The sequence below is a fragment of the Triticum aestivum genome, chromosome 6D (genome assembly GCF_018294505.1).
Source record: "Triticum aestivum cultivar Chinese Spring chromosome 6D, IWGSC CS RefSeq v2.1, whole genome shotgun sequence".
In the NCBI taxonomy this organism is placed as follows: Eukaryota; Viridiplantae; Streptophyta; class Magnoliopsida; order Poales; family Poaceae; genus Triticum; species Triticum aestivum.
The window spans coordinates 215,662,200-215,674,761 of record NC_057811.1 but is presented as its reverse complement, the minus strand read 5'-3'; the positions used below and the strand labels follow the sequence as shown (position 1 = coordinate 215,674,761).

Below are 12,562 nucleotides of genomic sequence, written 5' to 3'. Positions count from 1 at the left end.
GTGGATAGATTCTCTAAGATGGCTCATTTCATTCCATGCCGCAAGACAACGGATGCTCATCATGTGGCAAACCTATTCCTTCGAGAAGTGGTCAGACTTCATGGAGTTCCAAGGTCCATCGTCTCAGATCGTGATAGCAAGTTTCTTGCTGCATTTTGGCTCACTTTGTGGAAGCAATTCAACACTGAATTGAAATTTTCTAGCACTGCTCATCCACAAACAGATGGACAAACGGAAGTGGTGAGCAAGTTTTTGGGTAATCTGATCCGTTGCATTTGTGGAGAAAGAAAGGGGCAATGGGATTTGGCTTTATCTCTTGCAGAGTTCTCCTACAATAACTCCCAAGCATAGATCCATGGGAAGGAGCCCTTTTTCCATTGTCTACACTAAAGTTCCAACACATGTGGTGGACCTGGTGAAACTACCATCAAGGGGAAACTCAAAATCAGCATTGTCCTTTGCTGATAATTACACCGAGTTATTTGAAGAGATTCGCGGTTCTTTGGAAGCACAAAATCAGAAATATAAACAACTTGATGATTGCAAAAGGAGGCCAAAATCATTCCAAGCCGGTGATAAGGTGATGGTCTACCTCCGAAAAGAGAGGCTGCCTTTAGGTGTTAAAGGGAAACTTAGGCAGCGAAGAAGAAGCGCTCTATGAAGATAACTCGAGGGCGAGTTCCAAACAAACAGGGGAGAATGATGAGGAACACTAGATGAGAAGAAAGAAAACACATGCCAAATCTGTTTGGCTACTTCTAGATGCTTCCACTCTAGTGTAGTATTTCTTTCCTTTTCTTTTCTATCCTACCTACTGTTTTCTAGAGTCTTCTAGCTGTGAGTAGCTATTAGTAGAATGGTGAAACTTACATAATGTTTTCTAGAGTATTCCAGCTATAAGTAGAAGTATGTGAAGGCTTCCCAAAGCCCTATAAATAGAGGTCCTCACCTGTACTTTGTACGAAGACTATGTACCCACTACCTATAATAGAACTTGTTGTTCTTATCTAAGATCTTGGAGTAGATCTTGTGCCCTAGGAGTTCTGGATTGAACTCTTGCTGCCCTATCAGCCTACATTCGCCTCTAGAGCGATATCTAGCACAGCACGTTGAAGCTGTTCCTTCAACACTTGTGCTGAACACATTGTAGCAGCAAGGTGGAGTTGCTCCTCCACAACCTTTGTGCTGCTTCAGTTTCGGTTACAAGGAGTCCAACCGGGAACACCGGCGGCTAGGGTTTACCCCAAGGAAGAATGAGCATGAGCGCGCAGGCTCTCAAAACCTGGCTATATAGCCTTACAAGACTCTAGAAGGTGCGAGAAGCGCACATGGAGGAGAGGGGAGTGGTTGAGCTTTACAGAGAGATCAACAACGACGCCTTGACCACCCAGAGCCGTCCGATGGAAGATCAACGCACCATGTCTTCTGTAGCTTGCCGAAGCGGTACGAAGCCACCAGGAGCGTTGGATGGAAGATGGATGGTTCCCACAGCTTCACGCCCATGGTTAGCAGTCTGAATTCAACTGAATCAACGAAAACAGAGAGAACACCCCAACTGGGTCCTGACAACAACTATAAGGCCTCAAATCCTTTTGGAAGAGAGCATCTCTACATAATCGTGTTGAAACCCTAACTGTCATGCTCCAGCTGGCCCAAATACGAGTATCTGATGGCTGTGCAAACCGAAGCTTTTCTCCCTCAAACTCTGCTACTTTTGTCATTTCTGAAGAAATAGTACTCTTCTTAATTTCAGTTAGTCAGGGGCTAAAAATTGGTATCTAGAGCTAGCAATTCTTCAAGGCGTTGGAGATCTGGAGAGGTCAAGGTTGGCTTCCTATAAATCCCCTTCCCTCCTGATCTACGGTGGTGGTGCGGCTCATCGGTGACGCATAGCGGCGGTAGTTAGTTCGGCTTCAGGAAGTGGGTTGGATTGTGGTTTCTGAAGAATACTTCTTTGATCTCCCACCCACCCTCCCTTCTGGTGCATTTGGCGGCGGGGCGCAGGCGGTGGTGTGGCGGTGGAAGGACCTGCTCTCTCAAGCCCAGTTTGCAAGTTCATCGCTAGTTCATCTTGCTGTGACAAAATTTCTCGCTAGTTCATCTTGTTAGATAGGTTGCTAGTTCTACCTGCATTGGTTCCACTGCTACTGCTGATCTTGAAATGGAGACCCTGCTGTTAGAGGAGCAACTTTGTTGTATTGCATAGGCCATGGGGCATTTATATATTACAAGGGACTTGGGGGTATAGGTAAGAACGTCTAGACTAATTTGGACAAATACTAATACTCCTTAACCCCCGGCCCTCCCTCCCCTGAAATGCAAAGCATATGCAATAGCATTGCATTTGAAGAAGTATAACACTGAAAGAAAGGGATAATCCAAAATCCACGTCTTGGGAGTGTTGTCTTGGCATGGAGTCTTTAAAACTTGTTGAGTCAACCCAAAAGGGTAAAACGGGAAGATGGCACATCAGAGGAAGACAACTTTAGGAGAAGATACAAGATTAGTGTCAAGAGAAGATGGCGCATCAAGAGAATGAAGCATAGCGCAAAAATCGTAGCCCATTGAAACCGGCGGCGAAAGAACCTTGGCTGCAAGAGAATGGGCTTCGATCAATGATACTGCAAAAGAAGGCGACAAAAATCCTATAGAAACCAACAAGGACCAAAAGTTGTATAGAAAGGACCAGGACCAGAAAAGAAGGCTGGCAGATAAATGGTTTGGTGGACTCGCATGGCATGATAAACACAAAAGAGCAACTGACTTGCTGGACGCAACAGAACATAGAAAGATAGAAGCTTGGAAGCAGAAACCAGACAATGATGCAGGATCCATCATGTCTGCAATGAATGTTGTGGAGGAGGTCGAGCATGTGAGATGCCGACGAGGAGCAGCGGTGAATCCCCCGGCAGAGAATAGTAATTGGCGGATGAGACAGAGCTGAAGTGGTTGACGTAGCACCACAAGGAGAAAAGCAGGCACGACCATCAAGATTCAGGAATACTGCCAGAAGAGGTGACGCCACAGGCTGATGATCGCCAACACCAATGAAAAGCTGCGTATACGAGATAGAGTCCGAGGCCACACCAGCAAAAAGCACGAGACAACCAGGGAGGGAAACCATGCCCGATGACATTGTACCTGCTCTTTTTTTCTTCCAAACCGGTTGTTCACGTGAAAGAGAAAACGCCCCAAAACAGAGGGTTCCCAGAGTGCACATGGAGCCGTGGACACATGGAAGTTTGCAAAATGTCATATGAAAGGCAAGTTCAAGGTATGCAGTTACAGATCCCTGCCAATGCTGAGCAAAATGTCATATGAAAGGCAAGTTCAAGGTATGCAGGCACAGATCCCTGCCAATGCTGAAATAATATATTTCATTGAGAATGACAATGACAGTGATGATCAAGAAAGGACCACCGAGCAGTAGCTCCAAATATCCATGCATCATCTCATGAGCCTCAGCAACAAAATGTTGGAGTTGTGTCGAATATAGTGTACAAGGTAGGTTACAGTTGGACTCTGAGTTGTATTGTGTTTATATAGGATATGGAGTCGTGTCCAAGTAGGACACTTGTATCCTAGGCCTCTCATATATAGCGGGGGTAGACACACGATGTAACCTATGCCAACATAATAGCACCGGAACGCGGGGGAAGCCGGCGGTTTGTGCCGGTGTCCAGGGCGACCAGGTGCGGTATTGTAGCGGTGTCATGGGTAGGAGCGCCCATAGTCAGGCTCCGGGGATGTAGCCATATCGGTGAACCTCGTTAACAAATCTCGGTGTCGTGCTCGTGTGATTGCTTGGTTCTCGGATGATCAACGGTGGCCTTGGATTTATTCTAACAAGTGGTATCATGAGCAAGGTTTGATGAGGCAGTGCATCTGTTGATCTAGAGGAAGTGCTTTGCGAAAAGATCGTTGAGTTAAATTGCGGTGCAAGACGGCAGCGATGGAGCGGATCGGTTGTCACACGGTGTTTCCGTGTTTCGATCAGGGCAGTCGCAGTGTTAGCAGCGAATCAAAGAAACTCTTGATGTGATAGAAATTTTTGTAAGGAGATGCAATCGATGGCGAGAACGGAAGTTACAGCAGGCGTCCGATCAGCAGAAGGCGCGTGTCCCATGGCAGCGGCAGGCTGGACGTGCGGCGATCGGATCAATCGGATCGATCGGGCGAGCGTTCGACGGCAGGCGTACGTGCTTGTATTGCTGGCGCCTGGCGGCCCATGATAGGCAAGGCCCATGGTGCGCTGGTGGAGCTGGAAAGCGGAGGCCCGTGCGCGTGGTCGGCTGAGCGTCAATGAGCTGCAGGCTGGAGATTTGTTTGAAAAAAAGCTACGTGACGGACTGATGTTTTCCATCTGGATGAAGAGTAAGGCAAAGCTGATGGACCTCTACACAGCTTACATATGCACGTGGAGTTTGGAAATTTTCCTTTGATCTCTATGTTGGAGTGCACGGGAAGGCTTATGAGGTAGGTTGGCTTCGTTTCTTCAAACACGTTGAGTACTTGGATGGTAGCCTGATGGTCTGTGGTGTGCGTGGCAAGGATAACAACATGTGTATAAGGCTCGTGGAGTTTGGAGCATGTTGTGCAGTCGGACAAGGGCGGCTGGGTCAGACTTCCAGTCTGACGGATCGACGCAAGTCGGTTGGTACAGAAGACGGTGCGGGATCGGCAACGGCGACATAGGAGCGTGATGCTGATGGTGACCGACTTTTGGGCATGGAAACACGTGGCGCGGGCCTCGAGGGCTTGTGTGGCTTCGACAAGACTATGGCGCGAGATTGATTCAAGATGGTGTATACACGGAGCTTGAAGTCGATGAGGCGCGGGGGTGGACTGATCATCTACCATGGAGTCATGTTGAAGGTGGAGCTGGATTGAGGGGCTACGGCATAAGTGCACAGAGAGTCGAAGCCTATTCAGCAGGTGAAAAAAGCGAGTGACACGCAGTTCGGACTGGAGCCCAGTGGTCTGATGGAAGCGTAAAACTCGTCATCGGTCGGTGATGATCGGTGGAACTCTGCAGTGGGGGTTGAGTGGTGTGGGTCCGTAGCCCTTGAGACTCGACCGGGACAGCGAAGACTCGATGCGGTAATAGCGGCGAGGTGTGCGGCGCGCACGGGACATGGAGATGGGCCAGGGCTTTGGTGACACCCAATATGTGAGTTGTTCACTTTCACGCAGGTCAGTGATCAGTGTGTGATGGCGTTGGACGGATACTCTGGAAGTTGGGAGCACAAACTAGAGTAAGAAGTAACTTAATTTTGCTCGAGTGTTGACTGTGGTCAAGAAAAGAAGGGACTACAGGTTGCAGGGGGAGTCACGTGGAGTCTTTGGAGTAGCAGCGGTACTCATGGGATAAGCTCAAGTCCAATGTACATGGAAGTTTGACGCATGGACAGATCCAGGGTGGTGGAGAATATTCGCCAAGGTGGAGTTTGTTGCAGTTGTGTCGAATATAGTGTACAAGGTAGGTTACAGTTGGACTCTGAGTTGTATTGTGTTTATATAGGATATGGAGTCGTGTCCAAGTAGGACACTTGTATCCTAGGCCTCTCATATATAGCGGGGGTAGACACACGATGTAACCTATGCCAACATAATAGCACCGGAACGCGGGGGAAGCCGGCGGTTTGTGCCGGTGTCCAGGGCGACCAGGTGCGGTATTGTAGCGGTGTCATGGGTAGGAGCGCCCATAGTCAGGCTCCGGGGATGTAGCCATATCGGTGAACCTCGTTAACAAATCTCGGTTTCGTGCTCGTGTGATTGCTTGGTTCTCGGATGATCAACGGTGGCCTCGGATTTATTCTAACACAAAAAGCACAAATTCACTGCCACAGTTTCTTTTAATATCTCTGCTACTGAACTAATTGATAGTGTTTAGCACATCAAGCTCAGTATGTACTTACACCAACAAATAGTACTAAAGTTCTAGTAGCAAAAAATGGGAGGCAACATTGGGCTGAGTTCATCTCTAAGAATTGCAAGTACACCATCCAAAATCAAGTCCTCCGTTCTCATTTCAGGGTGCTCAAACTACAAGGATATAACATAACACCCCAGCCACTCCCGCACTGGACCTCTATGCTCTAGACTGGCCCACAAACAAACACTAGTCTTTCCAACACACTTTGTACTTGTGTGCAGCCAGGGAAACCTCCCGATCAACCACCCATCCCTGAATTGCTCCAAGCCAAGCACGCTTAACCGAGAGTATAGGCGATGAGCTTCCAGCAAAGAAGATGCATCTTATTGATATGAGTAGCACTATCAACCCTTTTAAGCTAGGATGCCACATATAACATTATCCTTGGGGCTGACAGTCTCTGTTTCAATGCAATCCGGTCCAAATGGCCTACGGACTTATGGGAATTCATGATGAAACACTTCCGTCTTCAGAAACTATACATCAGGATACCAATTTGCAGAAACTTCTACACATGAGCACTTCTTACCACTCCCAGACAGACGGCCAAACAGATGACACCTTTCAAGGCAGTCTATGCTAGAGCACCAACTAAGATTGCTGAATCTGCTCACCTGAAGAGATGGCTATTCAGATAAAGCATAACCTTTAGAAGGTCCAGCAAAGTATGAAAACTTATGGTGACAAAAACTGATCAGAGAGGACCTTCCAAGTTGGATACATGGTCTATTTAAAGCTCCAACCCTACAGCCCCCCCCCCCCCCCCCCCCCCCCCCCCCCCCATATGGTGACAAAAACTGATCAGAGAGGACCTTCCAAGTTGGCTACATGGTCTATTTAAAGCTCCAACCCTACAGCCCCCCACCCCCCTTCTCAGTATTTCATCACAGCCTGAAGTTACACTCGAAATTCTATGGGATGCAAGATTCACTCCGCTTTCCATGTCAGTCAACTGAAAAAGCACCTTGGTCCTAAAGCAGTACCTAATGCTACTCTTCCACTGCTAAACCCTGACGGCACAATGCTCACTGAACCTGAAGAATTGCTGGACAGAAAATTAATTCCCAGAATACATGGGAACATCAGCATTCATGTGGTGCTGTCTCTAATCAAGTGGAAGAATATGTCAGCAGACATGGCTGCCTGGGAGGACTCTACCTTCACACAGAAAATTTTCCCTGCATTTCATCCTTTGGACAAGTCTGATCTCGCCACTAGGGCCTTATCGGGCCCTAACCTGAAGAATGAGACACTCGTTCACATTCAGTTAACTGTTGCGTTGTACTGCTTCGCTGGAGATTCAGAGACAGCTGTGCATCGCCAATCCAACGGACCTCGGTACTTACCGCTTTGTGCCAAGAAGAGCTCGTAACCGACTTGTTCTGCGATTGGACGGTCCTTATTCACTCAAGGGTTGTGGTTCACTTTCCGGCAAAGCCCACCTGCTTCCCTTGAAGTTTTCTGCTTTCCTCTCTTAAGTTGTAATGGCTATAAAGCCTCGGATCCTTATGGAAGAGGGCATCTGCGATCGGACGGTCCTTATTCACTCAAAGGTCGCTGTTCACTTTCTGGCAGTGCTCACCTGCTCCCTTTCTACTTTTCTGCTTTTCTCTCCTTATGGAAGAGGGCATCTCTATGTAAATTGGTTGAAACCTAGCCTCCGTTTTCTGGCTGGGCCTAATACGAGTGTCTGTTGGCGGTGCAAACCCTAGCTTCTCTCCCTCAAACTCTGCTACTTTTCATTTCATTTATGAGAAATAGCGCTGTTCTTAGTTTCAATTAGTTGGTTGTGCTGTACCTCCGGCCGCCCACATCTGCAGGCCTGCTCACCTGTTGCCCCATGCTTGGCTCTCTGTACCGCTGCAAGTGCCTTGCTTGCTTGGCTTCCTGTTGCCCCACGTGTTGCTCTCCGCCTTCTAGCTTGCATTGCTTGCTTTGCTGCCTGCTGCCCTGCATCTTGCTTTCCTCAACAGCTGCTCACATTGCTAGGTACTCTGTGCGGGTGCTTGTCCCAGGGGAGATCTTTTTACTCAATTAAAATAAATATGTTGCCGTCATCGGGCATAGTATCTCTCTTGCTGTCCGGTGGCGTTCTCCATGTGTGGCCTTCCATCGCTCGCTCTCGTCGCCGGTGGCACTCTCCGCGTGTGGCCATCCATTGCACACTCCTCGCCTGTTGCGCTGTCTGCACATGCTCTCCTTCGAGAGCCAGTTGCTCGCCAGTCGCTGCCTTCGTCCGATCATTCCCGCCTCCGCAGCCGGCTTCCCGTCGCCCGCTGCCGGTCTTCATATGCCAGACCAGTCTGATGGCTTTTTGAGCGGTGGTCGTTTCACCGGCACCGTCTCGCACATACACCTTCCGTCGGTGTTGGGTGCTCATCTGCTAGTTGCAGTTCTCCGCTGCTCTCCCTCCTCCACAGCCTCTCCTGCAGACATGATGGCTCCTGTATCATTGTCTCGTGTCTGCTTCATAGCTTCTAGCTTTCTATTTTCCACTGTGTCCAGCAAGCTCTTCGGTGTTTCTCATGTCATGCGAGTCCACCAAACCCTTATCTGCCGGCCTCTTTTCTGGCCCTTTCTGTACAACTTTTGTGGCCTTTCTGGTCGTTGTTGTTTTCTATAGGATTTTCGTGGCCTCCTGATATAGGGCCAAGCCCTTGCTAGTGATCTTTCATGAATTGGAGGGCGAAACTTCGAAGAACACGAAGAACGTTGGAGAAATCACAAGAGGAACACTCAAGAACAAGTCCAATCACACGTCCACTAGACTCACATCCACATAAGATCCACAAGGTACATGAACAACGAAGGGAAACAAGGATACATGGTAAGGTTCATCCCAAATCCCATGGGGAGATGAGATCTTGAATCCAAGATGGATCTTCCCTAGATAGGGGTCTTGATACCTACTAGGGGTCTTCTCACATGGAGGCCTTGATCTCCATGGGAGAGGTGGTAGATATAAGCAAAGCTCTCTAGATCTGAGTACTTTGCTAACCCTAACAAGAGGAAGGCGAAGGTCTATTTATAGTCTAGGCGAAGTGGGGGGTGAGAGAGGGAGGTTACATGGCCCTTTGGCCGCGGCTGCGCAGGCGTCGGATGTCCGGGAACATGCCGGATGTCCGGCCCGACTTGGGGCGCGGGATGTCCGAGGCTGGGCCGGATGTTTGGCCGGGTGGTGGCTCACATCTTCGCAGCTTCTGGACTCCTCTGGCCGGATTTCAGGGGCGGTGCTGGATGCTCGGCGGTTCGGTGGACGCCGGATGTCCGGGGTGTCGGCCGGGTCCGGCCACTGTAGAGTCGGCTGGCGCCCGTTTGTTCTGGTCTTCCACTGTTCGGTGGCGCCGGATATCCGGGCTTCGGCCGTATGTCCGGCCGCTGTAGCTTCGTGGCGACTCCACTTGAGGCACTTCTTGTTACATATCCGTGGTGGCTTGTCCTATGCTCCGAGCTCCTCCATGGTTGTGTCCTTGGTTCCTATGCACACATAGTGTCTTTGTCTTAGGTAGCAACCATGTTTCGCTTGAATGGAAAGGGGAAGCACTTAGGAGCGAGTTCACCTTATCTCCAATGGCACATGCTCGAGCTCTCGTTGTAGGTCCACTTGGGGCTTGGGGAGTAGTTGAAGTGTACATGGGATGACCGTAGGATGCTCCGCATCACCTCCTTTTGCATTGCTTGTGCAATGATCTTTGCAACATTCTTCTTCTATCCCTCTTTTGCTTGACTCAACAGGTTTTTCAAGACTCCATGCTACCATGACACTCTCAAGACGTGGATTTTGGATTTCCATTTTCTGTAGTGTTACACTTCTTCAAATGCAATGCTATTGGACACGGTTTGCATTTGAGTGGGGGTGTTAAGGGGTATTAATATTGGTCTAGGTGTCCGTTATGTAGTTGCATTAGTTTAGATTTCCTTCCTTGTACTCCAAGTTCATTGTAATATATATTTGCCCCTTGGGCTATGCAATACATCCAAGTTGCTCCTCTAACACTCTGCAACAGCATTGACATGTGATAGCCATTTTAGCACAGTGTGAAGGATCAACTCAATAAGCCAAACAATCTGAAGCCCGATTTACTGAGAAATCACTGCAAATTAAGATTCTTTTCAGTTGTGTTTGATGGAATTCCAAAAAAGTGTTTGCTCCATTGAGTTCAGAATATTTAATATAAAGCCTCACCCCCAGTTTGTTCTTACGGGACTTATTTTACAAATCTCAGCTATTTTATGAATTTTGTGGGGTTCATCTCGATAGCCCTTCGCGCACACATTGTATGTCTACTTTATGCAGTTTTGTTTCCATTTTTTGGCATGTAAAATAACATTCCTTTTGTTCAGGAATTGATTGAGCAGCTCAGCAAGGGTGAATTACCAAAAGATGAATATAACTGCATGAACGACCCTAGTCCCAGTTTCCATGTAGTACCTACCACTACCAGTACCTCAGCCCGCACAAGCCCAGCTCACTCGATGAGATCTAGGAGGACTGGTGGATCATGGGCTAGGCCTCGTGGTTCTGATGATGGTTATTCAAGGTCAGTGGTGGATACTGTCCAGTACAGTATTTCCAGAATTATCTAAAACAATGATACCTGTGGTTTTCTCCATGTATGGGCCACTGTTTATGTTGCCATGAATAGCCAGGAGTTCTCTTTATCTATCTTCACCGGCTGTAGAGTTTAAAGATGCCTCTTGGACATTGATATCGCTAAATAATGTCTGCCATTGTGAAAAATTCACATGCAACTAGTAAGGTGTCTAAAATAGTCAAAACTGCACATCCGATCCCTGTACCTCCATAAAAGGGAGAACTGGGCAGCAGTCAGTTGGTTAGAGCACGTGCCCTTGTTCTGGGGGTAGCCTCCGCAGGGTGCCTCATTTCTACCTAAATAACATACAGTTACGGGACGAAACTTCCCCTGTAACCATATTTTTTTACCTCCATAAAGGGAGTATCGAGGTGACTAGGTCCCTTTACTTCCAAAAGTCGGACTTAAATCCTTGTGCCAGTAAATATATGGCCCTTAGGTTCTTCTAGCCAGTGAACATATACATTATGATTTTATATGCTTTTCAGTTTTCGACAATTAAAATCCTGTTTGAAAGTAGCAGGTAATGTTGTATGTAATTATCAGCATGCATTGCGGACTTGACATTTCTTTGCAGTGATTCTGTATTGAAGCATGCATCGAGTGATTTCCAAAAGCATGGCCAGCGTATATTTGTTTTTGTCATTGGTGGTGCTACTCGATCAGAGGTTTGTTCTGTATGTTGAACACCCACAGTTCACTAAGGCCATACTAATATGCATGCTGTAACCAATAATATGCGTTTTCCAGTTACGTGCTGCACACAAGCTTTCATCGAAGCTGAAGCGTGAGGTCATCCTTGGTTCGTCCAGCCTTGATGATCCACTCCAGTTCATCACAGTAAGTAGTTTCTATTTTTGTTTATCTCGTGTTGAATATGCAATGGCCTAGCAGGTTTGATCAAGTATATTGTTTGCAGAAACTGAAGATGATGTCCGCCGAAGAGCTAACACTGGACGATCTTCACATATAAAAAGCATTATGCACATGTACTTCAGGGCTCCATCGGGAATTCTCCTTTATTTTGGTATTTTCTTTGTGATCGTTTGGTTTGTTACACACTAGTTGCATCAAAACCACAGGCTATCAATACGTTAAGCTGCATAATATTCATTCTGTAAGGAGCGACTTCCCAAAACCCGCTTCTCATAATTGAATGAATGTACATAACAGTCGCCAGAAACTGTAACTATGTGAGTTTTATTTATTTGGCTGACGGTTCATTTTTCTCTCTAGTGGATGAGAAAATATTCTCTGTTTGAGTATCAAGTAATGTGCAATGCGTACCTGATCTATCTATTTCTTTGGGTAAATTTGGGTTTATTCGATAAATGCCACAGCAGTTTTTGCCAAATCGAGAAATGCCACTGGAACTTTCACATGCTTCTTTGTTGTTGATATAGCCATTTGAGCCCATGTTTTGTCAAATAGATCGCCCATATACATCCTTTATTTTTATGCGGACAGGGGGTGCTCCTGCCCCATTTGGTATCAGCCATGGTCAGCTCAGCCCGATCGCCTTCTTCCTCGCGTCATCTTGACAGGGTGCCGCAGCAGCGTGGCGCTGCTCCCGTTGCTTGATACTTGTTAGACTAAGATCATAACCAGCCAAGCTGTTCTTGCGCCAGCCGTGCTGGTCTCCCACGCGAGTCGCGTGGCACCGCCCTTGCATGGCGGCTGGCCTCCCGCGCGAGTCGCGTGGCACCGCCCTTGCATGAGCCATGCAGAGTCAAGCCGTCTCTATCTACTCCTTGGATATAGGATCAGCTGTTGTTTAGCGTGTGTGTGCGTGCGTTGTATCCTCTCTCTCTCTCTCAAAGTGTACTCTCTTATACATGCTACCCCTGAGAGGATGAATACAACTCGCATATTGAGCTCATCCTTATAGTTTAACATGGTATCAGTTTCGTGATCCTCCTTTCTCGCTTCCACCATGGCTGAGGAAACCTCGGACGCCGCGGCTGCCGCCGCCCTGGGCACTCCTCAGGCTTCCTGCTCCCCTCCCCTCCCCCACCGGCCACCTCCCCTCTGC

At 47.9% G+C, this 12,562-nt stretch overlaps 1 protein-coding gene across 5 annotated transcripts in view; it reads left to right on the top strand.

The window, feature by feature from the left end:
* The window catches only part of LOC123144490 (probable protein transport Sec1a), an 87,586-nt gene extending 75,821 nt beyond the window's left edge, over positions 1-11,765 (top strand). For all 5 annotated transcript variants that reach the window (XM_044563658.1, XM_044563654.1, XM_044563655.1 and 2 more), the window contains 4 exons: positions 10,280-10,476; positions 11,108-11,198; positions 11,281-11,370; positions 11,450-11,765. In XM_044563658.1, coding sequence (XP_044419593.1) covers positions 10,280-10,476; positions 11,108-11,198; positions 11,281-11,370; positions 11,450-11,503 — 432 coding nt within the window. In that variant the 3' untranslated portion in view covers positions 11,504-11,765. The remainder of the gene's footprint in view (positions 1-10,279; positions 10,477-11,107; positions 11,199-11,280; positions 11,371-11,449) is intronic.
* Positions 11,766-12,562: the final 797 nt, after the last annotated feature.